Here is a 27,317-nt window from a genome sequence, read left to right as displayed (position 1 = left end):
ATGGAAGAAGTGGTGGGAAAACACAGGCAGGCTACAAGTGGAAGATGTCATATAGTCTGAACCCCTGTAAAATTCCATGAATGAGGCAGGGCAATGACATAATAAAAGCCTCGTCCAGAAGCACCCAAACACAAAAGCAGGTTTTTCTTTTGCAAAACCCGGGTTTTCTTTTGCAAAACCCAGTGATCAAAAGGCCTTGGTATTGACAAGATCAAATCAGCAAGGGGTTATGGGTGAAATCTGACACACTGGGGGACAGAAAGAGTTAAGGTACTTGGCCTCCTTAAATGATCTGTAAATGCCACTTTTATTCAAGTATTGTGTTTATGATATATAACCAAACCAGTTCAAAGTAATTAAAATGTCACTATGTGACTATGATAGATTTATTTTACAACAATGCTCTTATTAATTTGTCTGCTTGCTTCCTTATCATTCTAGTTCTTTTCCCTTAAGCTTTAATCGCATTAGCTGATTAATACATAAATTCAATTTGCATAGGTTTTCATAGGTTCTGGAAAAAAAACCAGAATGCTTTCTGGATCAGGATATTTAGAAATAAAGCATACCAGTTCAAACAGCACTGGTTCAGACAGTGCTTTTTTCCAAGGACATCTACTGAACTGTTGCTGAACTGCCTGCCTGATAGTTCCCAATATGTTTTCCCTTCATAGAGGTGTGGGCCAATTGTCCTTTTTCCATGCTAAGTTCCTCCAAGGGGCAAAGCAACATGAGATGAGGACTGCAATGGTGCCAGCATGCAAGAGAGCTCTGAGCTCCTATGCCTGTATCTAACTCCTCCCCATTCTCTCACTGCTGGTGGTGGCAAGCACCAATTTAGAAGGGGGAAAAGAGGGAGAAGAGAAATGCCTCTTCTAAAACAGTGCTGAATTACTTTTAAAATCATTTGGAAGGCCTTTAATTGATTAATCAGTGTGTTTAAACCGAACAGCCCTGCTTACAACACTTATTACAATTTAAAACATGAAAGGAATGTAATATGGGAAGAATAATGTGGCAGAGGAAAATAAGATGTGGATAAGAGCAGGTGGTGGAGTCTCACATCCCTATAGAGTGTGTTGTGTTTTGAAAAGAATTTGATGCTACACTGAGCTTGATTGAAGATGCCGCTATTCTAAACAGATATTAATGAGCCATTTCTATTTCAGTAAATCATATTCATGAATCATATTCATGATTGCAAATGTAACATGCAATAAAATAGATTGATAGTTTCCCACTTCCTCATCTATCAGTTTAATATGCAGAAATGTTCTTGCTACGCCACCCTTTCTCATGACACTTGCACTTCTGGTTAGTCTGGCCCACTAATCTCAGAATCTGAAGTAATCCATCAAACATTGGGCATGAGCAAGGTTTTTGCAAGTGACAATTCACTCCTAACTATAGTGCTCTTTGTAATGTAAATGAACTTTAGACTGTCAAAAGAACAATGTGGAAAGAGAGGAACTAAAGCTCACACAATTCATTTCTTTAACTGGATGATGTATTGTTGTTCTAATTTATTAGAAAATTTAAAAAAGGAAGAAGGCCAAGAGACAGGAAACAGATCTCTTACATAATAAGTTGCAATCAGATCCTGTGCATGTTGTTTCAGATATAAGACCCACTGAGTTCAATGGGGTTTACTCAAATGTAATTCCTTTAAATTATCACATACACCCAGAACTGCATTATAACAATCTGATTGATAATTTTTGCAATATTAAGTAGGTATCACAGATGGTCATTTTTTATTTTATCACTATTTATTTCAATGTTAAGATAATCAGTTGCTATATGTGAACAAGACCATACTTGAATTAGGCCACTTGAGGAAAGCATAGTATCACTTATAGCAGTTAATGCAGTGATGAGCAGGCATCATGGATTTAGTTGGTAAACAGGATTAGTATTTTATTCGGGAGGGTGGTGTGGAGATTACAAGTACAGCTGCAGTCATTTCACTCTATAAGCAATGATCTGCAAGAAATTATTGCTGATCTTGAACATTGTGGATCCAGATGTTTATGCTGATCTGGATATTTTAATGCTGGTTCCTTTTCCCAGCATCTGACAAGTGCTATAAAAGCTTCCTGCAGCTGAAGATGGACACGGGAGTGGCAGTGAACCCCCAAATATTTTGTGTCAGTATTCCGTGGGACTTACTTCCTAGTCAGTATACATACTTATATGATCTCCTTTGTACATTATAGTAGCAGCGCAACAACTGGAAGCCTAAGGCACTTGTGCTCATCTGGGTGACCGCAGATGGCAAAGTATGTCACATTCCCTCCACTGCATCTGAAGGCAGCAGTCTAGTTTAGGGGACCCAGGATGCACAGCTCTGTATCCTTGCCTGCACAGTGCTGTCCTCCAACACAGGGGGATGGCCAATGGCTCAGGAGAAACAGCGTGGGGCAGCTGCTGCTGAACCCAACATCTGCTGCCTCAGGCAGTTGCCTCACTCTGCCTAATGGTAGGGCCAGCCTTTAAATTTCACAGAAGATGTGAATTTTGAGAAGAATTTTGAAGAAAAGTGGTTCCATTAGATTTTCTGGATGTTCCAAGCCTAGGGGAAGCAAGGGAATATAGACAAGTAATGTAAGACAGCAGGAGATTTTGGGTGGCCAAGAGCAGTATTGCTAGAGGAGTGAAGTCACAGGCAGGGATATAGCAGAGAAGAAGGATAGAAAGATAGGATAGGGCAAAGCTGTGGAGAATTTCAAAGGCAAAGACAAATGATTTCTGCTGGACTGGACATGGATGGGAAGGAGAGTCAATGTACAGAAGTGTATGGAAGAATGCCACTTAGATGTAAGTTTCCAAGTTATACAGCTAAATGGAAAGAGATGTGATCCACATACCAAACTTCCAGAAGAGCTCTTATGTACAGCCGTATGAGCAAAGAGCTCTCTGTGTATGATCGGGATCCCTGAAGGCAGGAATCTCAACCATGCAGAGAAAACCTCTCTAAGCATACAGTTGTTGGGGCAGGGGTGGGCTTTCGGACCTTATGATGAACTCTTGGGATATGGATACACTCAGCCCTGCCCTTCCGCTCTCCATACATTCATCGGGTGCTTGAAGACGAACAATGTATAAACTAGACCGGGTATATCTTCTTCCTCTTCTTTTTCTTCTTTCAAGTAAGGGGGAGGTTTTCACAATGTGGTAGACGGAGAAGCAGCATGACTTGGCAATAGATTGAATAGCTTGAAGTTGAAGAAACTAATCACTACATTTCTTCATTCAAAGCAAATGATCCTGCAAATAGTGTCCACACTGATTGTTCAGCATTTACACTTGCATGGTGTAATCACCCAGAATCAAAGCAATTCAAATATCGCTGAGTTCTAATGTCTCTCTACTTTAAAACTCGGCTTCACGCTACTTTGTCCGGTGGTTTTCCTTATCAGGCCATATCTCCCCAGGCTCCCCTCGTCTTAGCTCTTCCCTCCTTGCATAGACTGTTTAAAGTTCATTTGCATTGCCGGAAGGCATGTTAGTTAAGCGTTGACTCATCACTTGCAAAAGACCTGCCTACTTCCATCACGTAACTGATCAGATTCCGAGTAGCAGGCAAGGCTGTGCAAAGTGCAAGTACTGGGAATGGAGATTGCTCCCGCAGCAGAAGTTCTACATATTAAACTGATGTGGCAAAGTCATCTATAAATATACTAGAATTATTTCAGCTAAATTTACCTTTTGTTTGGAATTATACTCTTGTCAACCACACTCAGTGTCACAACGAAATTCACAATTAAATGCAAGGCATCTTACTAACATTTAAGGGCTTGTCTCTCATTACATTATATTCTATTTATTCATCTATACATATTTAGATTTCTAAATCTATGTCCAGGCTTGGCTTCTACTTAGAGCAGAATTCTTAGCAATAGATAACTGATGTTACTACTGAATGTGTAGTTTTAAGAGAGACTGTAGCTCAGGGACCATAAGCAGGGAGAAGACTGTAGCTCAGTGGCAGAGAACATGGTGTCCATGCAGAATGTCTCAGATTCAATCCCCGCCATCTCCAGGTAGGGCTAGGGAAACTCCTGCCTGAAACCTGGGAGAGCTGCTGCTGAGCTAGATGGACTTATTGTCTGAATCAGTATAAGGCAGCCTCCTCTGTTCCTATGAAACAGTGCAGAGTTAACACTGTAATCCTAAACACATCTGCTCAGAAATAAGACCCATTGAGTTCAATGGGATTTACTCTCAGGCATAAGATTACTCTCAGGCCTTACAGTGCAATCCTTTACTCAAAATCTACTGGGTGATGGGCTATCGGATTTGGTAGAAGCCCCACTATGCTGGCAGAAGAACTATTGAGATCCCCCAGGCTGCTGGTTCAGTATTTCATGGCCTCCATGACAGCCATGGGACTGTCCCAACATGCCATTGCCCCAACACACGTAGCAGGGCACATTCTAGACCTCTTCTTTTCAGTTGGCCATGGAGATGGTGATCTGAACGTAGGGGACTTTCAGTTGGTCCCTTTGTCATGGTCAGATCACCTCCTATTTAGGTTTAGACTTGCAGCAGCTTTTCCCCTCTGCAAGGTGGGGGATGCTCTTGGATGAGACTGATTATCTGGATTCATTTCAGTTGGGGTTCAGGCTGGGTTTGGGCACAGGAACAGCTTTAGTCACCCTGTATGATGGCCTATGTTGGGAAAGGGGCAGGAGGAATGTGATCCTGTTGATTCTCCTTGATGTCTCTGTGGCTTTTGATACCATTGACCATGGTATCCTTCTAGGATGATTGTCTGGGTTGGGAGTGGGAGGTACTGTATTGCAGTGATTTCACTCCTACTTGGATGGTTGACTCCAGAAGGTGGGTCTTGGGGGATATTGCTCAGCCCTGTGGATTCTCCAGGATGGGGTTCCACAGGGGTCACTTTTTGTCCCCCATGCTATTTAACAACTACATGAAATTTTGGAGTGCATTATCATCAGTATGATGATGACACACAGCTCTATTTCTCCTTTCAGGTGAGGCTGTGGATGTGCTAAATTGGTGCCTGGCTGTGACAATGGACTAGATAAGGGATAATAAACTGAAGCTCAATCCAGACAAGACTGAGGTGCTGTTAGTAAGTGGTTCTTCTGACCACTTGGAGGGTGTTCAACCTGTTCTGTATGGGGTTGCACTCCCCCTGAAGTAGCAGGGTTGTAGCTTGGGGGTTGTCCTCAAGTTCTTGCTGTCACTTGAGGCTCAGGTGGTCTCAGTGGCATGGAGGGCCTTCTACAAGCTCTGGTTGGTGGCCTAGCTATGCCCCTATCTGGACAGGGATAATGTGGCTTCAGTAGTCTATTCTGTGGTACACCTCCAAGTAAGATAGAATCATAGAATCATAGAATAGTAGGGCTGGAAGGGGCCTACAAGGCCATCGAGTCCAACCCCCTGCTCAATGCAGGAATCCAAGTCAGAGCATCCCTGACAGATGGCTGTCCAGCCTCGTCTTGAACGCCTCCAGTGTGGGAGAGCCCACCACCTCCCTAGGGAATTGGTTCCATCCTTGTATTGCTCTAACAGTCAGGAAGTTTCTCCTGATGTTCATCCGGAATCTGGCTTCTTGTAACTTGAGCCCATTATTCCGTGTCCTGCACTCTGGCATGATCGAGAAGAGATCCTGGCCTTCCTCTCTGGGACAGCCTTTCAAGTCCTTGAAGAGTGCTATCATATCTCCCCTCAGTCTTCTCTTCTCAAGGCTAAACATGCCCAGTTCTTTCAGTCTTTCTTCATAGGGCTTTGTTTCCGGTCCCCTGATCATCTTTGTTGCCCTCCTCTGAACCCTCTCCAGCTTGTCTGCATCCTTCTTCAAGTGCGGTGCCCAGAACTGGACACAGTACTCCAGATGAGGCCTAACCAGTGCTGAGTAGAGGGGAACTAGTACTTCCTGGGATTTGGAAGCTATGCTTCTATTAATGCAGCCCAAAATAGCATTTGCCTTTTTTGCAGCCACATCACCTTGTTGGCTCATATTCAGCTTGTGATCGACAACAATTCCAAGATCTTTCTCGCTTGTAGTGTTGTTGAGCCACGTATCCCCCATCAACTGCAGATGAACACATTGCAATGAACACATTGCAATGAACACATTGCAGATAACTGCAATGTGTTCTACATGGGGCTGCCCTTAAAGAGAATTCAGAGGCTGCAGCTTGTGCAAAATGTGGTAGCCAGATTGATATTAGGGACCAGAAGGTCTGAACATATAACACCAATTCTGGCCCACTTGCACTGGCTGCCTGTATGTTTCCAAGGTCAATTCAAGGTGCTGGTTTTGACCTATTAAATCCTTACATGTCTTGGGACTGCAATACCTGACAGAGTGCCTCATTCAGCATGAACCTTTTCAAGGTGATATTTTGACCTATAAAGCCTACATTATCTTGGGACTGCAATACCTCACAGAACACCTCACTCACTATAAACCTACCCGTACATTATGATCAGATCGTCATACAGCTGAAAAAGGCTGAAGAAAACAGGGGAAGGAGATAGCTGAAGTAAGAGTACCGGCAGTCAGGCTTGAGGATCATAAGGGAAAGGGACTGAAAGGAGTAAGGGGCGGGGGGGGGGGGAAGTTAAAGAAAGATAGGACACCACCAACTGGAAAGAGAGGTTGAGGCTTGAATTTCTAACCTACTCAGAGCTTATCTGTTCTACCACATTCCCAGACATATACCTGTGCATTTTCTAATTTTGTAAACTTTTGTATAAATGACCACTAAAATCAGCTGTGTGTGTGTGTGAGAGAGAGATTTATAATTTCTCTTAGATTTTATGAACTCATGCTTTAAACAATACTGTTCTCAGATGAGGAATCTCCTGATGGCACCCAATAACCCTGTTTCTTAGCTGATATTTAAACCAAGGCCCATCTCTGCTCTTGCTGTTTTCCCTTATACTACAGGAGCAATATATCATCACAGTCCACATATTTTTAATAGATGCTATACATTAGATTAAGCCTTCAGGTGAATTTTCTTTCTCAAAAGTATCAACAGTACACTAGTATAAAACTATTAATGTACACTCAGGCATCATATAATGCACCAACTTTTTGTTTTGGGCATCTGTGAAACATATTTAAATAAGCATTTCCAGAATGACCAGCCACTCTTATTGGTTGATTTTTAATATTTTGATTCTTTTTTTCTTTACTGTTCACTGCTCTGGTATCTTTTTAGATATAGAGTGGTTTATACAGCTTGTAAAATAAATAAATACACAGCAGGGTTTATATAACAATCATGGGGTTTTTCTTTCCGTGATTACATTTGTACATAGGAGGCCACAGGCCAATGTTCGATATCACACACTGATGTTTACTGGCTGTGCGACCAGACCACAGCACAGAGGGCAGGTGTAAGGGAAATAAGGAGAAAATAAATTGCTCCAAGGTGTCACTCTGTTATCTCCTACACATTCCTTCCCATCCCCCTCGTGCGAAAAAGCAAAGGAAAGTCGTTCATGTTTTCATGAACGCAGCCAGTGAGAGTATGATTTGTCCTGATACCAAGGTAGTCTGTCTACACAGCGTCTACACCGCGCTATGCCCTTTCCTCGTTTAGGATGCGAAGGGGCCTGAGGGGGAGTGGAGGCGGAGGCTGAAGCTGCCTCGCTCCCTCTCCCGCCCTCTACATGGACTACAATTCCCGTGATGCCCGTCAGCCGGGGCCATAGCGGAGCGGAAGGCGTCGGCCTCCCAGCAGCGGCGAGTAGCTCTATCCGGGGCCTTGGCGCTTCTCTTCTCCTTTCGCGCCGCCGGCTGCCGCTGTGGAGCGGCGGGTCCATGTGCGCATCGAGCGGCGCTGCTGCCCCTGCTTTCGTCCGCCTTGCCTAGCCCAGCCTAGCCTCCCCCGGCCTCGACCCCCCAGCCATGGATCCCAACACCATTATCGAGGCCCTGCGGGGCACTATGGACTCGACGCTGCGGGAGACAGCCGAGAGACAGCTCAACGAGGTGAGGGCGAAGGCGGCAACGCGGCCCGGCCCGGCAGCACAGCCACGCCGCCAGGGGCAGTCCCCGCGCGGCAAGGCCGGGCGGAGGTTGCGGGACGCGCCCGCCAGCCCGCCCTAGGCCTGCGAGGGGGACGAGGAGTCGACGCGAGAGGGATTGGGCGTGGGAGCCGGGACTAGCCATGTGGGGCTGAGCGGGGGATGGGAGCGGGGTTGTGGGGGAGGTTAGAAGGTACGTGAGCGGTAGCTCTGGTGAGGCGAATGGAGTCTAATGAGGGGAGCACCGTGAAGGGTACGAGGGAGGTCACCTCCAGGCTTGGAAGACGCTTCGGAGCGGAGGGAGACTTGAGGGGATGTCACTGGGGGCAGGCCATGCTCGCCGGGCCGGATTGGCGTGCGTGTCGCTGTCCCCGTGTGCCCGCACTTGAGGGCTGGGAGAGGGGCCCGGGCCGCGCACGGAACTGCCTTCTGGAGAGCGAAACGTGGGCAGGAAGAGGGAAGTAGGCGGCGGCAGAGGGGGGAGAGGCCTTGCTGGCGAAGCGTGGGCAGGGGCGGAGGGGAAGGCCTCGCCAGTGGTCGGTCCCACTGTCAGGCCGCCTTCCCGCTCCCTCCAGCATTGTCCTCAGGCACATGGCAGCCGCAAACACAGCTGGGGAAGCGCGGCTGAGGCTGAAGTCGTCGCCGTCCCACCGCCACTTCCGATGTGTGTTTTTTAACAGGCGGGGGTGCGGGCGGCGGCTGCTGCTGATCAGAAGCTCTTGCTCGTGGCATCGAGGGAGTTTCAAACTGCCCCTTTCCAAAAGTGACGGCTGAAGGATTCTAAAGCAATAGCTTAGGATGTCATTATTCCTTATATGGACACAACTTTGAGTTTTTAGGTTAGGCAGCGGCAAAGGGAGGTTGGTGGTAATAGAGGGCTGGAAAAGATTTGAAGTGATCGAGTTATAACCTATCCCCCCCTTCTGAATTAACTTGTTCCATTAAATAAAACAGCGCAAACTTAAATTCCATATTTCTGTGCAGAGTAGTGAATTTGGTAAATCAGCACATTTGGGACCAAGTTTATGGACCCATATTCTTTATATTCAGGTTTTCCCTTTAAACTTGAAATATGGTCAGCAGGTCAGGGGAGCTCTCCTAACAAAAGGCTTCTTATATCGCTCCTCAGGAACTAGAATTCTCATATTGTAAACTGGCATGCACTGCTTCAAAATGAAAAGTAGGAGCAGAATATCATATGATGCTTTACATTTGAGTATCTACAACAAGTGATGACTGCATTATGACTTACCTAGCTATAGCAGAGTATACAGTTCAACTAGATGCTAATTTTTAACAAATCTATATGACAGTCATCATTAGAATGTTCAAAAACATGGTGCCTGCTTTGAAGAGTTTGCAGTCTTGAAGGAGGCAACATGCAAATGTAACTTGAATGCTGTGATGCTGTGGAAAACAGTATGAGAATGGAGGACGAGGCTGTGTTCAGCTGCGGTGTGTGTTGTTTTCTTAATACTAAGCCGATATGTTTCTACAAGTAGCTGCAGATGGGATGTAAACCATTTGGAAGAGCTGTGCTTTAAAGATGAGACCAGAAAGTAGCTTTGTGAACTAGGTTGAAAGAAGCATGATGGAGGCTTGTTAAGACCTGTTCATTTATCCTTAAGTGCAGGCCCTTGGGAATCATGCAGCTAAATCTGCAGCAACCTTACACCAACCTAAGATCATATTAGATTTAATATATTCATTAAAATTAGACCAAATGGGCTATCTCTCCTGATAATATTTTATGAATGGCTGAATGACGCCATCATAGTTGACTTGGGCTAGTGTGACAGCAATAGTAACACACTGATTGAGGTTGCAGAGTTTGGGCTGAGGAATACTGTTCCGCTGGCAGCTTGTTTTATTTAGGGAAGAGCCCACTATACTTTTCAGATAATTTGATTTGCCATACCTTTTTAAATAAATGTTTTACTGGTTTTCTTGAACCCGTTCATAGTACAATTAGCATGAATTACAAAACAGAACAAACTAACCAAAGGAATTGAGTAGACACATGTCAATGAGATTTGAGATCCATTTGATTATTAAGAATCAGATCCATTTGCCATACCTGTTCTGACCCACACACATGGTTTAGAAGATGTAATGTTGCTCTGTGTATGAAACAGTTTACTTGCTGCTTCTGGAAACTGAAAGGTAAAATGGCGACATCACACAAGTGAGTCGGTATAGCTAACAATGGTTTTAGAACTCAGAAAATTCAGCAAGTGATATCACTGTGGAGATATGAAGGGGACATGCTAATTGACAAATCTGGACTGGATTTTGAATTTGTCAATAGATGAATTTTTAAAGGCTGCGGTGTTGAAAATGAAATTTTATTTATTTTATTTATTTCTATACGGCCCAATAGCCAAAGCTCTCTGGGCGGTTCACAAGAATTAAAACCACAAAGCGCAGCATAAAATAATATAAAATATGAAAGCTTAAAACCACAAAATAACAGTACAACCAGAATAAAACCTAGCAGCAAAGCAGAGAATTAAAATATAGTTTTAAAACACTAGAGCTAAAAGACTAGGAAGCTAAAAAGGGTCTTTTACCTGGCACTGGAAGGAGTGCAATGTAGGTGCCAGTGAACCTCTGTAGGGAACTCATTCCACAAATAATGTCATGGCTCCAAGAGGAGGTGGATTGGGAAAGTTTGTTTTACTGGGTCTGTTTGTATCTTGAAGTTTTAAGTTTCTTGCAGTTTGTGAAAGCCTTATGTTTTCCTATATGGGTTTTTTTTTTTAAAAAGTATGCCTTGTGATGGATGGTACAGTGTTCTTTATTTGGTGTATGAAGCTAATGTTCTAGCTCAATAACTGGTTTCTGATTTAATAAACTGACAATACAGTTCTGGAAAATACATAGAAATATACAATACTTTGCTATTTCCCTTTAACTTTTTGGTTTTTGAATAAAAGTGACTGGCATCAAAAAGAGCTATATATAGCTTCTGACACATATGGGAGATATGTATTTGAAATTTTAACACTATTCAACATAAGTGCCAAACGCCTATAGCTTGAAGCTTTTGCCAGAGGAAATAACCAGTGGCATAGTGGAGTAATATTGCTGCATCAGAAACGGTACAATTGACTTCATGTTCCATACTTTCTTTTTGTGCAGTGAAACATGATATGTTGTATGCTTTATTAGTGTTTGTATCCTGTTCATTTAGAAAGGACAGCACATGGTTGTCGAGGCATATGTCTAAAGAGCAAATCCTTACCTCATGAACAATTGTCTGAGCTCTTCAGTGATGGGAAAAAGTTAAACAACATTGTCATTCAAATATGTTCCTCTTTCTACACTAAATGCATGTTCAGAACTTTTGTTCCGATAATGCCATTGAAAAGGTTACAGATAAGCAATGTGACTGAAGCCTTTTACCTGCTTTTAATATATACTATAAAACACTTTCTTAAAAATCTTTATTATTAGAATTTTTGTTTTCTGTCAAAGTTGTGATGCACAAGAGACATGTACGTGTGAAATACTTATCACGTTCCTTTAGTCTCATTTTTTAATTGGAAAAAAATATGCACTTACATTAGACTAGACCTTTGTTAATATATTATGGCAGTATTCTATTATAATACACTAATTCTTGCAGTATTTGATGGCATTACTGCATACAGTAATGCCATCAAATACATGGTGCTGTTTTTGAGTGTCTGCAGGTTATTCTTGCAGGTGATAAATTAGCAAAACTGCAATATAGTTGAAGTAATGGTTCCAGGTAGCTGCTGTTCTCAGCATTTTGGAGGAGGAGGTGCAGGGAATGCTGATGAAGTTTACAGATGACACAAAATTGGGCGGGATAGCTAATACCTTGGAAGACAGAAACAAAATTCAAAGTGATCTCAATAGACGGGAGCCCTGGGCAGAAAACAACAGAATGAACTTTAATAGGGATAAATGCCAAGTTCTGCACCTAGGAAAAAGAAACCAAGTGCACAGTTACAAGATGGGGGATACTTGGCTCAATAACACTACAAGCAAGAAGAATCTTGGAATTGTTGCAGATCACAAGTGGAACATGAGCCAACCATGTGATGTGGCTGTAAAAAAAGCCATTGCGCTTTTGGGTTGCATTAATAGAAGCATAGCTTCCAAATCCCAGGAAGTACTAGTTCCCCTCTAATCAGCATTGGTTAAGCCTCATCTGGAGTACTGTGTCCAGTTCTGGGCACCGCACTTGAAGAAGGATGCAGACAAGCTGGAGAGGGTTCAGAGGAGGGCAACAAAGATGATCAGGGGACTGGAAACAAATCCCCATGAAGAGAGACTGAAAGAACTGGGCATGTTTAGCTTCGAGAAGAGAAGACTGAGGGGAGATATGACAGCGCTCTTCAAGGACTTGAAAGGCTGTCCCAGAGAGGAAGGCCAGGATCTCTTCTCGATCATGCCAGAATGCAGGACACGGAATAATGGGCTCAAGTTACAAGAAGCCAGATTCCAGATGAACATCAGGAGAAACTTCCTGACTGTTAGAGCAATACAAGGATGGAACCAATTCCCTAGGGAGGTGGTGGGCTCTCCCACACTGGAGGCGTTCAAGACGAGGCTGGACAGCCATCTGTCAGGGATGCTCTGACTTGGATTCCTGCATTGAGCAGGGGGTTAGACTCAGTGGCCTTGTAGGCCCCTTCCAACCCTACTATTCTATGATTCCATGATACTACCAAAAGGTGTACTATGGACTAGTTGACATGCTGCATAGAGATCCCCTTGACTCCAACCTGAAATTGGTTTAAATGTTCAAGGACTGAATTGGACCCTAAAGTGAGTGGGAGCTGATAAAATCAGAGGCAACTCACTTCTCTTTCAACCTCAGTGTTTGGGTGAAATGATTGGATAAACAGATGTTATCCCTGCTATGCAGAGATAGATGCTGTTCAGAACACCCTATAAATGCATAGTGACCTATGAATAGCAAGGAAAACTGAAAACCTGGAAGACTTTGTCCATGAAGACAAGGGTTGGTGGTTCTGTCTTGGAATCCTAGGTTGGCAACCTCCACTAGCCCTGGTCACATAAATGAACGATATCTGGTATAGTGCCTTGTTTAAATATCCAGGAGATCTTGAGTTACATGGTAAAGAAGCCCATCCTTTAGATATAACATTTGATTAGCAATTCCTCTCGTTTCTTTTTTAGAATTAGTTCTTACTATACTTGCTGGTAAAATATTAGTGTCTGAGAGATCTGGGAAGAAGCATGTGGAAAGGAAGATGGCACGGGAGGAGAGCCCAGAGCAGGAAGGCCATCATGGGCCAGCAAGGGAAGAGAATCTGAAGGGTTAAAGTTGAGGGAAGGGCTAAGAAAGGGGCAAGGGCAGTGGACTGAGGAGTTAAAAGGGAAGGGTGTGGCCCAGGGAAGATAATTGTTTGTGGTGGAAGTGGGTGAGGAATGAGCCACTGAGGAAACTAAGTGGGGCTTGGAGATGCTTGGTACCAACTCTGGAGGAGCTTGGAGGCAATGATTAGCCAGGTCTGTGCTGGCAGCCAGAGGTGGAAAGAGCAGTTTAGCAGAAGACTTCACTACCTCAGACTCCAAGCCAGGAGTCTGTTACTGAAAGGGGGCCTTTGGCAGAGGACATAATGCAGAAAGTGACCCAGAGACTAAAGGGCTGGAGGAATTTGGACTGTAGAGAACACCACCTGGCTAGTGTGATAAGGGGGGGAAGTCACAACAGGACCGGATACTGAACCTGGTACAATAAAGCTCACACGATTATGAGATCAGTTTCCTCAGCTGTTATTGGGTAAGGTTATGGAACTTTATGACATGGAGTTGCCCCCTACGAGCCCAGAGACAACAGTGTCAAAGTGAAATGCTTTCATATTTTCAAAGCATGAATGGTGTTTGTCTAATTCTTTAATTGATCTTAGTTTGCACTTGCAATATCCATGTGAAACAAGGGTGGAATTATATTGTAGCAGCCATATTGGGGGTCAGACTAAGTAGCCTCATGCTTCATGTTCTTGCTGAGCTCTTGCTCTCTGAAATATATGTTTGTAAGCTGATGAGACACAGGAATTTCTTATCTTGTCAACAAAGGCTAAGGTCATAGAATTGTATATCATGTTCTCTGCTTTTCTCTGCTGTTCTCTGCTTATCATGGCTACCCTCTAACCCATTTCTTGTATTATAAACAATGGTGCTAAGAGAGAAAATGCTGAATACTGCAAACCCACACAGAAAGGGGCGGGGGAGATTTTGCACATGTGTCATAATGTCTATAAAAACAATGTGCTGATGTAAATCGGGGCTTTTGGCTCTTTGGAAGTGATTCCAGCCTTAAGCCTGCGCGTTAAATAAAGAAAAACCTCTTTTTCCTTCACTCCGTAGTCTCTCTGACTCTGAGTTCTGCAACAATATAGGATGATTTTTCATGAACAGTATTCATGAAATGTTCCACGTTTAGGCTCAAGCTACTATTGATGATGGTAGACTCATTAGTTTAAATCTGGATGTATCCCAATTATGTGTGAAGTAGAGGTGAGGGCTCACATTTAACAGCAAACGGAGCATGTGGAGGAAGGGAACTGAACCTATGTCCTGCAGCTTATCTTCCTGCAGTCTATTTTCCAAATTCCTTTTGCTTTCAGCTGAACTGATGTCAAAAGTGAGCCTAGCTTGGAGAAAAGTGCCGGGGAGGGGCTGCATGGAGAGACAGTGGGAGGGTAGAGGGTCAGAGGGTGCACACCCCATTGCTCTTAAAATTGAGTACTGATCTGCTGCTTTATATTGATTGGGATAGATCTGGGTTTAAACTGGGATTGGGCTGCACGGGTTATGTCTGTTGTCTCATCAATAGCCATAAAATAGAACACCATCTCAGCTATAGTAGCTTTCAGAGACCATTGTATATCTTCAGCCAAATTATTAATTCTCTCTCACACTGTCCTGTGAGATAAGTTGAGATTTTCAAATAATGAAAGTCTGTTTAGTACCAGTATAGCTGCAGTTATGCAGTTCTTTACAAACTCCTTCTGAATGAGGCCACAGTCTTTCTTTAAGCTCACTGTCGACATAACTAGCTTGCAGAACAATCATAATGTCCAAGTTTTTTTTTAATCACTGCAACTGCTTCTCCACAAATGAGGTAAATAGGTTTTCCTTTCACCTCTACAAAAAATGTCTGTTGTCTATTTCTCATTAAAAATATGGCGCTCTGCACCCACTTTTCTTTTGGGGAGGAAACCATTGTGAGTGATCTAACAAGAGAAAGATACGACAAGTAACCAGACATCTGTTGTAGAGAGGAGGCAGTAGAAATGCTTAAAGGCATTTATCCTTCTGCCAGAGAAAATAACGGTGGTAGTTTGCTAGAGGTTTTTGCCCTCCATCCCACCAAAATGTATTCCAGTTTACCTCTAACCCCCCTCACCTGCCTCCAAAAAACCTTTTGCATTAAGGTTCTCAAAGTTGCATTATAGAAGTGTGAGATGCAAATACAATAGGTAGAGATATGCATTTGATAAATCTCAAAGTTTAAGGTTGTTCGGGAAGTCCACAGTGGTGTAACGTGAATAGCTTAGGGATGGCAGCAAATTCCGCTATGGACTCAAATGAGGCCGGATTCCAGAGAATCTGACCTCTGGATTCCGCAGCAGAACGGTATCACTTACCTCCAGCTCTGGAGGATTTTGTGTGGACCGGCTCTCCGGCTCCTTATACAAGGCAATATGCTAATGGCGGCTGCCATTAGCCTATCGCGGGAATAAATACAGACTTAAATAGTGTATTGGATACCACTTGCGGCCATAAAGCCCTGATTTTGACCTAATTGCAGCTGTAAATGTTTACGGCTGCAATTAGGTCAAAATCGGGGCTTTACGGCCGCAAGTGGCATACAGTACGCCATTTGCGTCTGTATTTGTCCCAGCGATATGCTAATGGTGGCTGCCATTAGCATATCACCTTGTATAGGGAGCCGGAGAGCCATTCCGCAAACTGCCTTGGACGCGGAGCAGCTCCTGAGGATTTCAAGGGGCCCTGAGTGGCATGGAGGGCCCCTCTACGACCCCCCCCCGGACCAGAAAGTGAGGGGTTCATACATCACTAGAATAGCTGCCTTGTCTGTCTATGACTGACAGTGCAATGCTGTACATGTGTCCTTGGAAGTCTGCTTTGATGTCCTTCTGCCAGCAGGCAAATACTACTTTATTTAAGAAGGCCTTTAATCTGTAAGTGTGTCTGGCAGGTTGGGTGCTGTTTTAATATTTTTTTCTCTAATTATGTTTTTAGTGCATTTTGATGTATTGTTTCAATCAATTTTAATTGGTTCTGTAAGCTGCCTTGAGTGCCATTTTTTGGTAGAAAGGTTGATGGTGTAGATTGTCCTTTTGTTGGTAATTGCTTTATTTTTGCATGTTCCACTAAGTCCCACAATATAAGGCACCCAAAGTACATTACTTTACATTTATTGACTGCATAGTTCCTCAGTCTACAAGATTGCCTTCGTTCTGAAGCATTTGGGAGACATTGGTGTCTACCGTGGGAGACAGTCTTGCTTACTACCGAATGTTGAAAACAAATGCAATGAAGTAAATGTGTTACATGTTGTTTAATAAGGCATGCGAATACTCATAATATTCTCCGACTTAGAAACTTAGGCCATGTTCGCAGATAGTGCTAAACCCAAAGTCCAAGATATATGCAGGAGCAGCTTGCGGGTATATGTAGCCTACTTGCTCCCGCATCTCTCCTCCCTTTGCAGAAGTAGGAAAACTAGCTAGGAAGTCACAATAAATCATGTATTCCTGTTCATGTGAACTGAGTGCTATGGTAAATTAAGAGATGAGAGCCCTGCATGATCAGACCAAAGGTCTATCTAGACCAGCATTCTGTTCACACAGAGGCCTACCAAATGCCTATGGGAAGCCCATAAGCAGGATATGAGTGTAATAGCATCTTCCCACCTGGGTTTTCCAGCAACTGGTACACAGAGGCATACTGCCTCTGATACAGGAGGTAAAATATAGCCGTCAGGACTAGTAGCCATTAATAGCTTTATTGTCCATGAATTTGCCTAATTCCCTTTAAAAAAAAAACCCTTTTAAACCTATCCAAATTGAAGAAGTACTTCCTTTTATTTGCACCGATTCTCCCACCATTCAGCTAGGGATGTACGAAACCCTTACCTTCTGTTCGGGGGGGGGTCCACGGGGGGGGTCAGTGATCCGTTCCTCCACCGGAATCCTTGTGGGCCGGCTCCTCTCCGTGGCAGTTCCGCGGAGCCGCTGGCCAGCTCCGTATAGCCAGCGATACAGCCGCCATTGCCGTGCCGTATCGCTGAGGAGGAAAGAATCCGGCCGCAAATGGCGTCCACTACGCCATTTGCGTCCGCGTTTTTTCACACGATAGCAATCCAGAACAGGTTGAGTGTCTTCCATCTGGTCAGAAGAACCATTCACTAACAGAATCTCAGACTTGTCTGGATTGAGTTTGTTTATCCCTCATTCAGTCCATTGTCACAGCCAGGCACGGATCTAACACATCCACAGTCTCACCTGATGAAGAGAAAAAGGAGAAATGGAGCTGAATGTTATCAACATACTGTTGCACCATACATTTGTATAAGGACATTTTGATATTGGAAGAGTTATTTTTGATTCCTTCTCTAATGATCCCCAATATGGATCCCCTTTTTAACATTTTCATTGAGCTGCCCACCACAAACCCAAGATCTTGTTCTTGGTCAGTCACTGCCAGTTGAGACCCCATCAACATATACATGGTTAAGATTCTACCCCCCCAATGTGCATCACTTTATGCTTGCTTACACTGAATGCATTTGCCATTTTAATGCCCATTTCCCCCAATTGCTCCCAAACAAGCAAGAAAACAGCCAGCTTTAAACCATGGTTGAAAGTTGGCATCTTTTTCCTGCTTGTTTAGGAGCAATTAACCATAATCACAGATATGGATGTAACTGTAAGCTATGGCTAACTAACTTCATGGTTAGTTTCCCTGCTTGTGTGGAGGGAGGAGTGAAGCAGGAGTGAGGGAGCTGCATGCACCTGTATGCATATCCTGGATATTTGGTTTAGCATTATGTGTGAACATGCCCATACAGTATGTTCAGGAACAATGAAGGGTAAATTCTGCTAGTTACTTAAGACTGTAATCCTGAACATAATTATAGGAAGTTGGTTTTGTTGAAAGTGAAACTAGCTCTAGATTACCCATGTTTAGGATCAGGTTGCAAGTTAACTCACATAGCTCTGTAGAGAAGTTTGAAAGAACAACATAATTCATCCAACCCATCTTTACAGGTATTATTAAAGTAGTATGGGATCTACCATGGGGGAAATGGTAACCATGCCACATTGGTTATGTATGAATCAAGCTTTAGAGAGATCAGACCTGTATTTTATGTACACAGCTGTAGGCTGCATTTCATCAAAACAATAAAATATGGTTTATCATTACACGAACAAGCCTTGGGCTTGTATGCTTCCCTATCCGCCACAGCTTTGATGAGATCAAAAGTTTCACTTCAGTTTTCAGTTAACCTCAGGTTAGGTTATGTCTGTACTCTAAATTGTAATTAATCTCAACTGTGGTTTATTCAAAGAAGCCAGCTTCATAAACCATGTCTTGAACTTAGCTTATTTCAGTAAACCATAGTTAAGATTAACCACAGTTTGTCTAGGTTCAGAGATAATGCTAAACTGCAGTTAGTTAAAAATGGAGATAAAAACTTAAGATCTCATGTCAGAGGAATAGATAGGATAGTGGAGTACGCTGCCCCAAACTTTGCCACAATTTATCATTACATAGAAATGCAGCCACAGAGTGGTGTAACCAGAGTGCAACCTTACTAGGCAGTGACTACCTTGTTGTTGGTTCCAAGGCAAAGTCTTGGCAGTGGTGATAACATTGATCATATTGCTGTAGTCTGTATCTGATGCTCAGAAGGAAAATAATGTGAAATTTGCAGTCTTTATATGTTATGTCTGGAAGTGGGAGAGACTATTTCATATCGTTTTCTTAAACAAAATGGTGCTTGTATTGAGGCAAAGGGTATACATGTTTTTCCTAATGTGACAGTTGGAGTTGCAAACAGGCTACCATATAAACATATGTATTCTGATATATGCTGGCTGTAATGTATTTATTTATTACATTTCTATACCGCCCAATAGCCAAACCTCTCTGGGCAGTTTACAAAGATTAAAACATTTAAAAATACAATATACAGATTTTAAAAGCCCATTCCATAAAAAACACATGAACAGAACAATATACAAGAACATATATCTAAAACAACTTCAACAAGCAATCTCAAAGCAGACAACCATAACCATACACCATTCCAGGATCAATTAAAACTTATCATATGCTGCCAAATGCCTGGGAGAAGAGAAAGGTCTTAACCTGGTGCCAAAAAGAAAACAATGTTGGCGCCAGGTGGGCCTCAGCGGGAGATCATTCCATAATTTGGGGGCCACCACTGAGAAGGGCCCTCTCCCTTGTTGCCATCTTCCGAGCTTATCTCTGGGTAGGCAGCCAGAGGAGGGCCGTAGATGTTGAGCGTAGTGTACGGGCTGTAAGATATGAAAGCATGTTGGATCATGTTAAGTACTACCATTACCATTTTGTTGGAAATTTCTGTTTCTTGAATACATGTCTGGATGTATTTTATTTCAGTAATTTTTAATATCTGCATTATAAGTTACATAAGATTATTGTCACTGAACTGCCAACAGCTGTCAATTAACAAAGGAAAAAACACAGAGGTGGTCTCTGTCTATTGGCCTTGTAAAGCAAGCAGTATGACCAGAGGTTGACTGGACCAGAAAAATTAGCAAGCAGCAAGAATGTGATGGTTGCAAAGAGTTGAATTGCATAGCAAATCGGTTAATGATGGAACTAGTGAAGACAAGGCAGAAGAGAGTTTTTTAGTAGAGATTTAAGAAGGACGAACAGTGGATAGGACTGGCATAAGAAGAAGCAGTCAGGAATGAACAAAGGCATGTATGGGGTATACAGGACAAGGAGGGAATGTAGTAGAGGAACAAGGAGCCATAAAACAAGATGGAAAATATTTAAGTAGATTGAGGTGGTTGGCCACTGTGTGAACAGAATGCTAGACTACATCGACCATTGGTCTGATTTAGCATGGCTCTTCTTCTGTTCTTATGAATGTGGAAAGGGAAGCTGGCATGATTACAGGATATGGGGAGAAAGTATTCTAGAACTCATTCCAAATTTATTGAATAGAGAGGCTACAGGATGAACAGCTAAGAAGGAAGATGTTAAGGTAGATAATACCCCAACATGGTTGAGTGAATTAGTGGTGGATTCAGACAAACAAAAGTTGATCTTGGAAATTATGAAGGAAATGGCATTGGCAGGATGGGTCAAGTCTGGAGTGGAGAATACTTTCCTCCCTGCTTTAGTGTGGGAAAGGGAAGCTGAAAATATCCCCATGATTGCAAATCTTGTGATAGGAATCACCCCGTCCCCCAGGTGCTGTACATTTCAGCTGTTTGTGTGAGATCCAGTTGTCGTCCTTCAAGACATCTAGATAGCTTCTTTGTAGGAATACTGCATTTTCAAGCAATTAACATTCAGTTTTTGGAAACCAGCAATGTGGTTTTTCCGTAAAATTTTGAATTGGAAATTTTTCCGGAAAAATTTCAATACAAATTAGGACAATTTGCATAGGGTGATTTCCATTGGAACGGTTTTTGATGACCTAGAGCTGGGATAGGCGATGTCTGACCGTTGATGCTTCTGCCTGCAACTCCCATCAGCCCTAGTCAGCATAGCTAATGGTGAGGGATGATAAGAGTTGTAGGTCATAATGTTTGGAAGGTTATGAGATACCCACTCCTGCCCTAGAGAGTGATCTAGTTTAGTATATTTATTTTGCTTGTGTTTTGCTAATAACAAAGCTTAAAGTACCTCATGTTAATTTTTTTCTCAGTACATAGTATTTGTCTTGAAACATTTGAGGGGAAAAGTTAAAGCACAATGTGATTTAAGTGTTACATTGTGTAGAATTTTTTATTGGAGTACCGAATCACCTGAAAAACATTATTTCCTGCGGAAAAATAATGTACTAGAAAATCTTCCCTTTTGGAAAATTTTCTGCCCCGCATTACTTCTGAAATGTGGATCTTTTCTGATAGTTACTGGTCTTCTCCAGTCCAGTGTGGCCTGCTTGCTAGCCAAAAGAGAGAGTAGAGGTTGCTTATCCCTGCCCTCTCAGGGAACTAGCTCCAGCTTCCCAGAGCTTTGGGCTGGAGCCAGCGGTACAAGCTGCCTTTAAGTTTACTGACATATTCTAGTTCCCTATTGAGAGACAAGAAGCATTCTTCTTTGAGTCTTAGGTTTCCCCGTCCTGCTAGCTCTACTGAAGCTAGTTCTGGCTCCAGATATTCAGGAGTATGGAATATGGTTGCATGAATGTCAAGGGCACCTATTGGCTATTGCCTAATAGCATTAATACTGGCTACATAGGTCTCCTGCACTTCAGATGTCTGTGCCATTTTGTGAACCAGTTTCAGGAACCTTTAATTTTGTTTTAAATGTTTGCGGTGGCTTTACTTCCTCTGGCCTCACATGCAGCAGGGCTGTTCCCTTCCCCCCAATGTGAGGATAGTAGCCCTATTGGTGCTGATTTGGGACAAGTGTGAATTCAGTGCTTTGGACAGTTCTAGAATTGAGGGTTTTATTCTGTTTTTGCCTGGGAAAACCCTAGCACAGAAGGGAAGGCTTGAATAGAAAGATGGGGCACTCTTTGATCTTCAGTGTTGACTTTGAGGCATAGTAGGACACCCAGGAGGAAACCATACTTGTTTTGGCTTTTCGGATTGTATATAACTAGAAAACAAAAATGCATATTAGCCATAATCTCCTTGATTCCAGTTGACACAATCATCCTAATATCTCACTTAAATAACCTGCTGGTACATTCAATGAAATTATGATCAATATTTTAAAATATTCAATTATTAAGCTTCATTTTTTTATTTTTAGGAAGCTAGCATAAGTATTATATCTATTACATTGGCCTAAAATTGGTATGTCCCAATTTTAGTGAGCAAGGCTGTCTTCTGTCCAACTTGGGAAATCCTGGTAAACATATGTGGCTTAAGCTTTGCTTAAAACATTAAGGGCACAATCCTATGCATGTTTAGACAGAAAAAAGTCCTACAACTCCTGGCATTCCTCTAAGGCTGCAGTCCTATGCACCCTTTCCTAAGAGTAAAGGCTCATTGAATATAATGGGACTTTCTTCTGAGAAGACATCCATAGGATTGCACTGTAAATACGTTAGCTTTAAAAGTGAACTCTAAAGCCATTTTGTCATTCATAAGTTGTTATTTTCTGTCTCTTTCTGACAGTAATTTATCTTGAGATATGGTCCCATGTGCAGTTTTCTCTTTGTAATACATCTCTGCTGCTATGATTAACCAAATGATCTGATACAACTTTTTATGTGAATGAACTTTGATAAGAAATGTTGCTATAAAATGCTTTCAGTTGCTGACAGAGTGGTGTAACATTTGTGATGTAGTGGTGAAAACAACTCTGTTAATAAGGCTGCATTGCAAACATGGCTCTTGGAAAATGTCCCTGGATTCTTTGGCTGTTAGACAACTGAGAAGTCATACCCATGACACAGCATGTTGAGGAAAAAACAGGGAAGCTTACTCTTAAAAAAGAAAAACAGGCTTCATATATAAAAAGTGCGGCTAAACATTTTGTAGTAAATTGCATATTCTTCTATACGGATGTGAACAACAACACTGCAGTATGAAAACCTACCCTTTTCTCATGCCAAGGCTTAGACAGTAACTTCCTTCCATTATTAACTTGTGACTTGCATATGTGGGCCTTATTCTTGTCTTCAGAAATCATTGCTGTCTAGTTCTGGTTCTTGACAGTACTAATGTAAAGCAAATGAAGAAGTATTTCATGACATACAAGCTTTTGTACAGAAGGATTTTCTAAGGGAAGGTTAATTGTGTTCAACTGATGGACTGAGAGAGACAAATGGGTTGCATCCAATCTTAGTCTAACTGAAGTCCCATTCATTTCAATAGGTCTAACTCTAAGTAGGACTAACATTGGATACAACCCATAAGTTGTATCACACCAGTGGTAAGCCATAATTTTCTTAAGTTTCCTGCCTCTTTTCTTGCAGGTTGTAAGAATAAACAGGGTGTAAAGAGTGGGAAAGCATGCCCAAAGCTGTGGTGGTGGAGGATCTAAAATATTGCTGGGCACTTGCACTGCAGCAGCTGTGAAAATGTTCAGTAGGCTGCATGTGGAAGGAAGCTGGAGAAAGACAGATGGAGAAAGAAAAAGAAAACAGTGAAAAATGTAGTGGCTACCATGTTGAATGTTGCGTTTAAAATTTAGAGCTCTCACTCTGAAAAGGTGAGAACTGCTGCCACTGGGTTCATAGGTAAAGCAACACTCCTGATAATCTTGAAAAGTATACTGAAGATTAGAATGGAATTTTTGATGGAAAATCAGAGGAATTTCCCATCTGTCTGTCTGTCTGTCTGTCTATTTATTACATTTCTATTCTTCCAATAGCCGAAGCTCTCTGGCCGGTTCACAACAATTAAATAATATATAAATTGGTTCTTAAAGTGTTGATGTGCAAGGATGTGGTATAATTAATAATAAATACCTTTTTAAACAACAACAATCTCCCTGAAGTGCCTGTATATTTGCATTAATGAAACCCTTGCCCTTAATATATCTGAGAATGTCATTGTATCTGATGAAGCATTTTATAACTTGAGTTTTCTGTTGTTGTTGTTGTTCAGTCGTTCAGTCGTGTCCGACTCTTCGTGACACAAATAGCAGCAGATACATTAAGATATGTAACCTTTCTGCCTGAACTCAATTCATAAATATAACAGCATCTATGGTATGTCATTTTGCGTCTTTTGCTTTAAAAATGTTACATTTTTCAGTTCTGCAGTTTGTTTTATAAGAGCACTGCTGCCAGTTATAAGAGCACTGCATGCAAGTTGAGTAAAGCAGCACCTTGGAAGAGAACAATAGTTCCATAAAGACCAGAGTTCAGAAGTATTTGCTTCTCTCCTCCCAGCGCCCCCCCCCCCCCCGTATCTTGCCAGGTGTACAAGGGTAGGTTTATAGCAAAAACAAACAACCTGACAAATGAACACATCCCAATGAAAAAGAAACTGTTTGTTCCCTTAAGACGAATAATCCTTTTGATTTGCCAAACATGCATCAGTGGCATGATGGCATCACACCCTTTTAGGTAGCATATCTAGGATTGTTGTTCTGCTATCATACAGTTCTGTTGAATAGATCTGTTTTTATGTCATGCCTGTTTGTCTCTAGGCCACTTTTTTATTGGTAGTGAAATAGAAGTGAGTCACCAGTGAGTAGTATATTATGTTGAAACAACTTGTATTTGTAATAGGCTCCTAAAATGACTCAGCTTTTCTGAAGATAAAGGGAAAATATTTTTCAATGAGTTGTCCTGCTTTCTCCATACACACAATGAGGGTGAGTGGTGATTTTAAAAACAGTGATGGAACAATAATTGCTCTTTATAAAAACATTTTTGACATTACAGTAGATTCTGCTTAGTTATACAGGTAGCCATGTTGGTCCATTAGATAAAAAGTCCAGACAGCAGCCTAATATCTTTTATTAGGCCCAACTGAAAGTCACAAACAAACAAAGTGTTCATGTTATGGGCAGAGGAGATGTTGCTGGAGATGACGATAAACTGAAGTCGGTAGTTTGTCAACATCTTAAGATAGAATATAAAAGGTTTTGTGCAGTCTTAACTGAGTTAGACCAGGGGTGGGCAACTTGTGGTCCTTCAGATGTTTTGACCTATATTTCCCAACCCACATAGCCAATGTTCAGGGCTCATGGGAGTTATAGGCCAAAACATCTGGAGGGCCACAAGTTGCCTACCCCAGGTTTAGACAGTACTTGCCTAAAAAAAAAACAATGGTGTTGCAGCAAGGCATGAAGAAACAATAACTACTCTCCCTTTGGAAAATAAAAATAAAAACCAACAATTATTTGGAACTATCTTTAGCACTAATTGGAACACATGGGCCTCTTGTAAGACAGAGAGCATAAGCACAGAGAACTAGTAATCCTTACATTAGCAAAGCTGGAGATTATTTTAGGTGGGGAGCTAAGTATAAGGTCAGTAGTAGCCAAATAGTATAGTGTTACAAAATAACTGAAACACATGTTTCCCCCATAGATGAAGCTCCTTCTACTATTAGGTGGTAGAAAGTCATCTTCCAATTCTAGGATTTCTCTCTAGCTATTAGTCAATAGCTAATTTTGGAATTTTCCAAATTAAGAGCTGAAAAGATACAGATCAATGACTAGAGAGCCTCGGCCCTTAGTCTCAAAATCCAAACTACAATTGTTCCCCAAATATTATCAGTATATCAACAATCTTGCAACAAAGGTGACAGATGTACTTGACATGGTACCAGAAAATACCATTGTTCATTCTACTTTAGAAGTATCTACTATACCCGTCACCTTCATTGCAAAAGAGTTGATATATCAGTAATATTTTGGGAGCAATTGTAGTTTGGGTTCTAATAAACTAGGATCTGAGGCTGTTCTGAATATGTACTTGCTACTTTTCTGTTCCTTAAAATCACAGTGTGAATGGTTGTGGGCCTTCCTAGTTGTGTTCAATGAGCCACCTCTATGTATTTGGAGCAAGGGTTTTAAGAAAACTTTCCTCATGGTCTTCTCTTTTTGATTTTTTCCTGGAGCAATGTAAGCTTCCCTTTTCCATTTCTCTATAGTGTGTGTGTCTAAAGCAAACACAATTGTATACGAATGTATGGGCATTGGTGTAAGTTGATAGATACGGTCTGAGGCTTTTTTTTTCTTTTGTAAAGAATAGGGGTTGGATCAATATTGGCCATTTTGTCAGTGGAATGGAAACTGCTGGTGGAATGGATTTCCCCTCCTGCAGTGCCCCTTCTCTGCTCAAGAGGGTTGGGGGACTCTTTGGGGCGTGCAGGGGGCTTCAGTGGGGAGGAGAGCAAGGGGAAGTCCTGTTGAACAAGTGGAAGTCTGCTCATGTGATGTTTGATTTAATCCTAGGTGTGTGTTGCTTTTCTAGAGATGTTGGTAGAGCTCTTTAGCTTGGCTAGTTAGTGCCATCATTAGTATGCGTGTCCTAAACTCAAAATACATTCACTCTTGGTAAGAAAATAATATGCTTACAGCATGTTTTTCTGGTTAGTCATTTGTAATGGACATCTGGAATTCTCTCTTGCACACACCCTGGGCCATTAAACTCAAGATGGATTAATTCTTCATATTTTGGAATCCCGTATAAGTTGTCTGTAAGTATGGAGAGAGAGGCTAAGTGAGTTCAGGCAGGAGAACAATTCATACTGTCAGACCATGTGACTGCCTCCCCCCAAATGGGAGAAGGGCAACCTAGTTTGGAAGGAGATCTATGATTTAGCTTCAGCTTTCAGGGAGGGAACAGAAAACTCCTCTTGAAGCAATTATAGATACCTTACAGTCTAATCATGTTTCCTACGCTACATTTATTGGCACATACTTCTAGTTGCTGTTGATCTGTCAATATTACTACTCTCTAACCCCATTCTCACAAGAGTCTTGTGGATTAGGATTCCTAGAAGCATGCATTGAAGGAGTGTGGAAAACTTTGCACTTGGATCACACTAGACATCCTGGTTGTGATTACAGTAGCGTGGTGAAGGGGTAACTAACTTGGGTTTCATGATCTTGAATAGGCATCCTTGGAGAGAATCCAACCCTAGACCGACGGAAAGGGGGGAAGCTTGCCCATTTGTTGTTGCCTTTGAGTTTGCCTAATTAATGTATTGCACTATATGGATTTTGGAATTTTTCTTATGGCCAACATGGCTGCCTTGGGTTTTTTCCCCACTATCACTAGGCGGAGCAAAAGCAAGGTTCTTGCCGAAGCCTATCTGGCTGACTGAGATATTCTTAGTACTAGTTTTCCAAGAGTAAACTGTATTTACTACGATAGGCATTTCAGCTATCAAATGAAACAAGTTGTGGGGGTGGAAGCAGAAGGAATGGGAAGAAAAGAAAAGGAAGATGAAGAGAAACCAAAAGTGCATCAGCTGCCAAGAAGCACTGGATGCTTGGGAGCTCCAGGCTGTTCCTTTGAGTAAGACTCCCAACTTCTTATATCTTAGGGCTCATACTATGCATGTGTAGACAGAAAAAAACATGGCTGGTTGGGGAATGTTGGGAGTTGTAAGACTTCTTTCTGT

The 27,317-nt window shown here is 42.2% G+C and overlaps 1 protein-coding gene and 1 long non-coding RNA gene across 6 annotated transcripts in view; one reads left to right on the top strand and one right to left on the bottom strand.

Moving 5' to 3' along the window:
- The first annotated feature begins 7,475 nt into the window (after positions 1 to 7,475).
- IPO7 (importin 7) overlaps positions 7,476 to 27,317 on the top strand; it is a 56,160-nt gene continuing 36,318 nt past the window's right edge. Inside the window, exon 1 of one of the 3 annotated variants that reach the window (XM_084854459.1) lies at positions 7,476 to 7,981. In XM_084854459.1, the coding sequence (XP_084710585.1) occupies positions 7,898 to 7,981 (84 nt within the window). In that variant the 5' untranslated portion in view covers positions 7,476 to 7,897. Of the gene's footprint in view, positions 7,982 to 27,143; positions 27,212 to 27,317 lie in introns of those variants that run through there. The other 2 variants (XM_084854449.1, XM_084854469.1) reach the window with 2 other exon arrangements.
- LOC146357711 (uncharacterized) overlaps positions 16,593 to 27,317 on the bottom strand; it is a 51,232-nt gene continuing 40,507 nt past the window's right edge. The window contains exons 4-5 of one of the 3 annotated variants that reach the window (XR_014790781.1): positions 19,423 to 19,592; positions 16,593 to 17,552 (exon numbers count right to left, since the gene is read on the bottom strand). This is a non-coding gene — a long non-coding RNA (uncharacterized LOC146357711). Of the gene's footprint in view, positions 17,553 to 19,134; positions 19,593 to 27,317 lie in introns of those variants that run through there. The other 2 variants (XR_014790779.1, XR_014790780.1) reach the window with 2 other exon arrangements.

This window comes from Heloderma suspectum, chromosome 1 (genome assembly GCF_057233095.1).
Source record: "Heloderma suspectum isolate Gila_16-S chromosome 1, 16-S_ref, whole genome shotgun sequence".
NCBI lineage: Eukaryota > Metazoa > Chordata > Lepidosauria > Squamata > Helodermatidae > Heloderma > Heloderma suspectum.
Note: the sequence above shows the minus strand (reverse complement) of the source record. Positions and strands in the feature narration are given on the sequence as shown.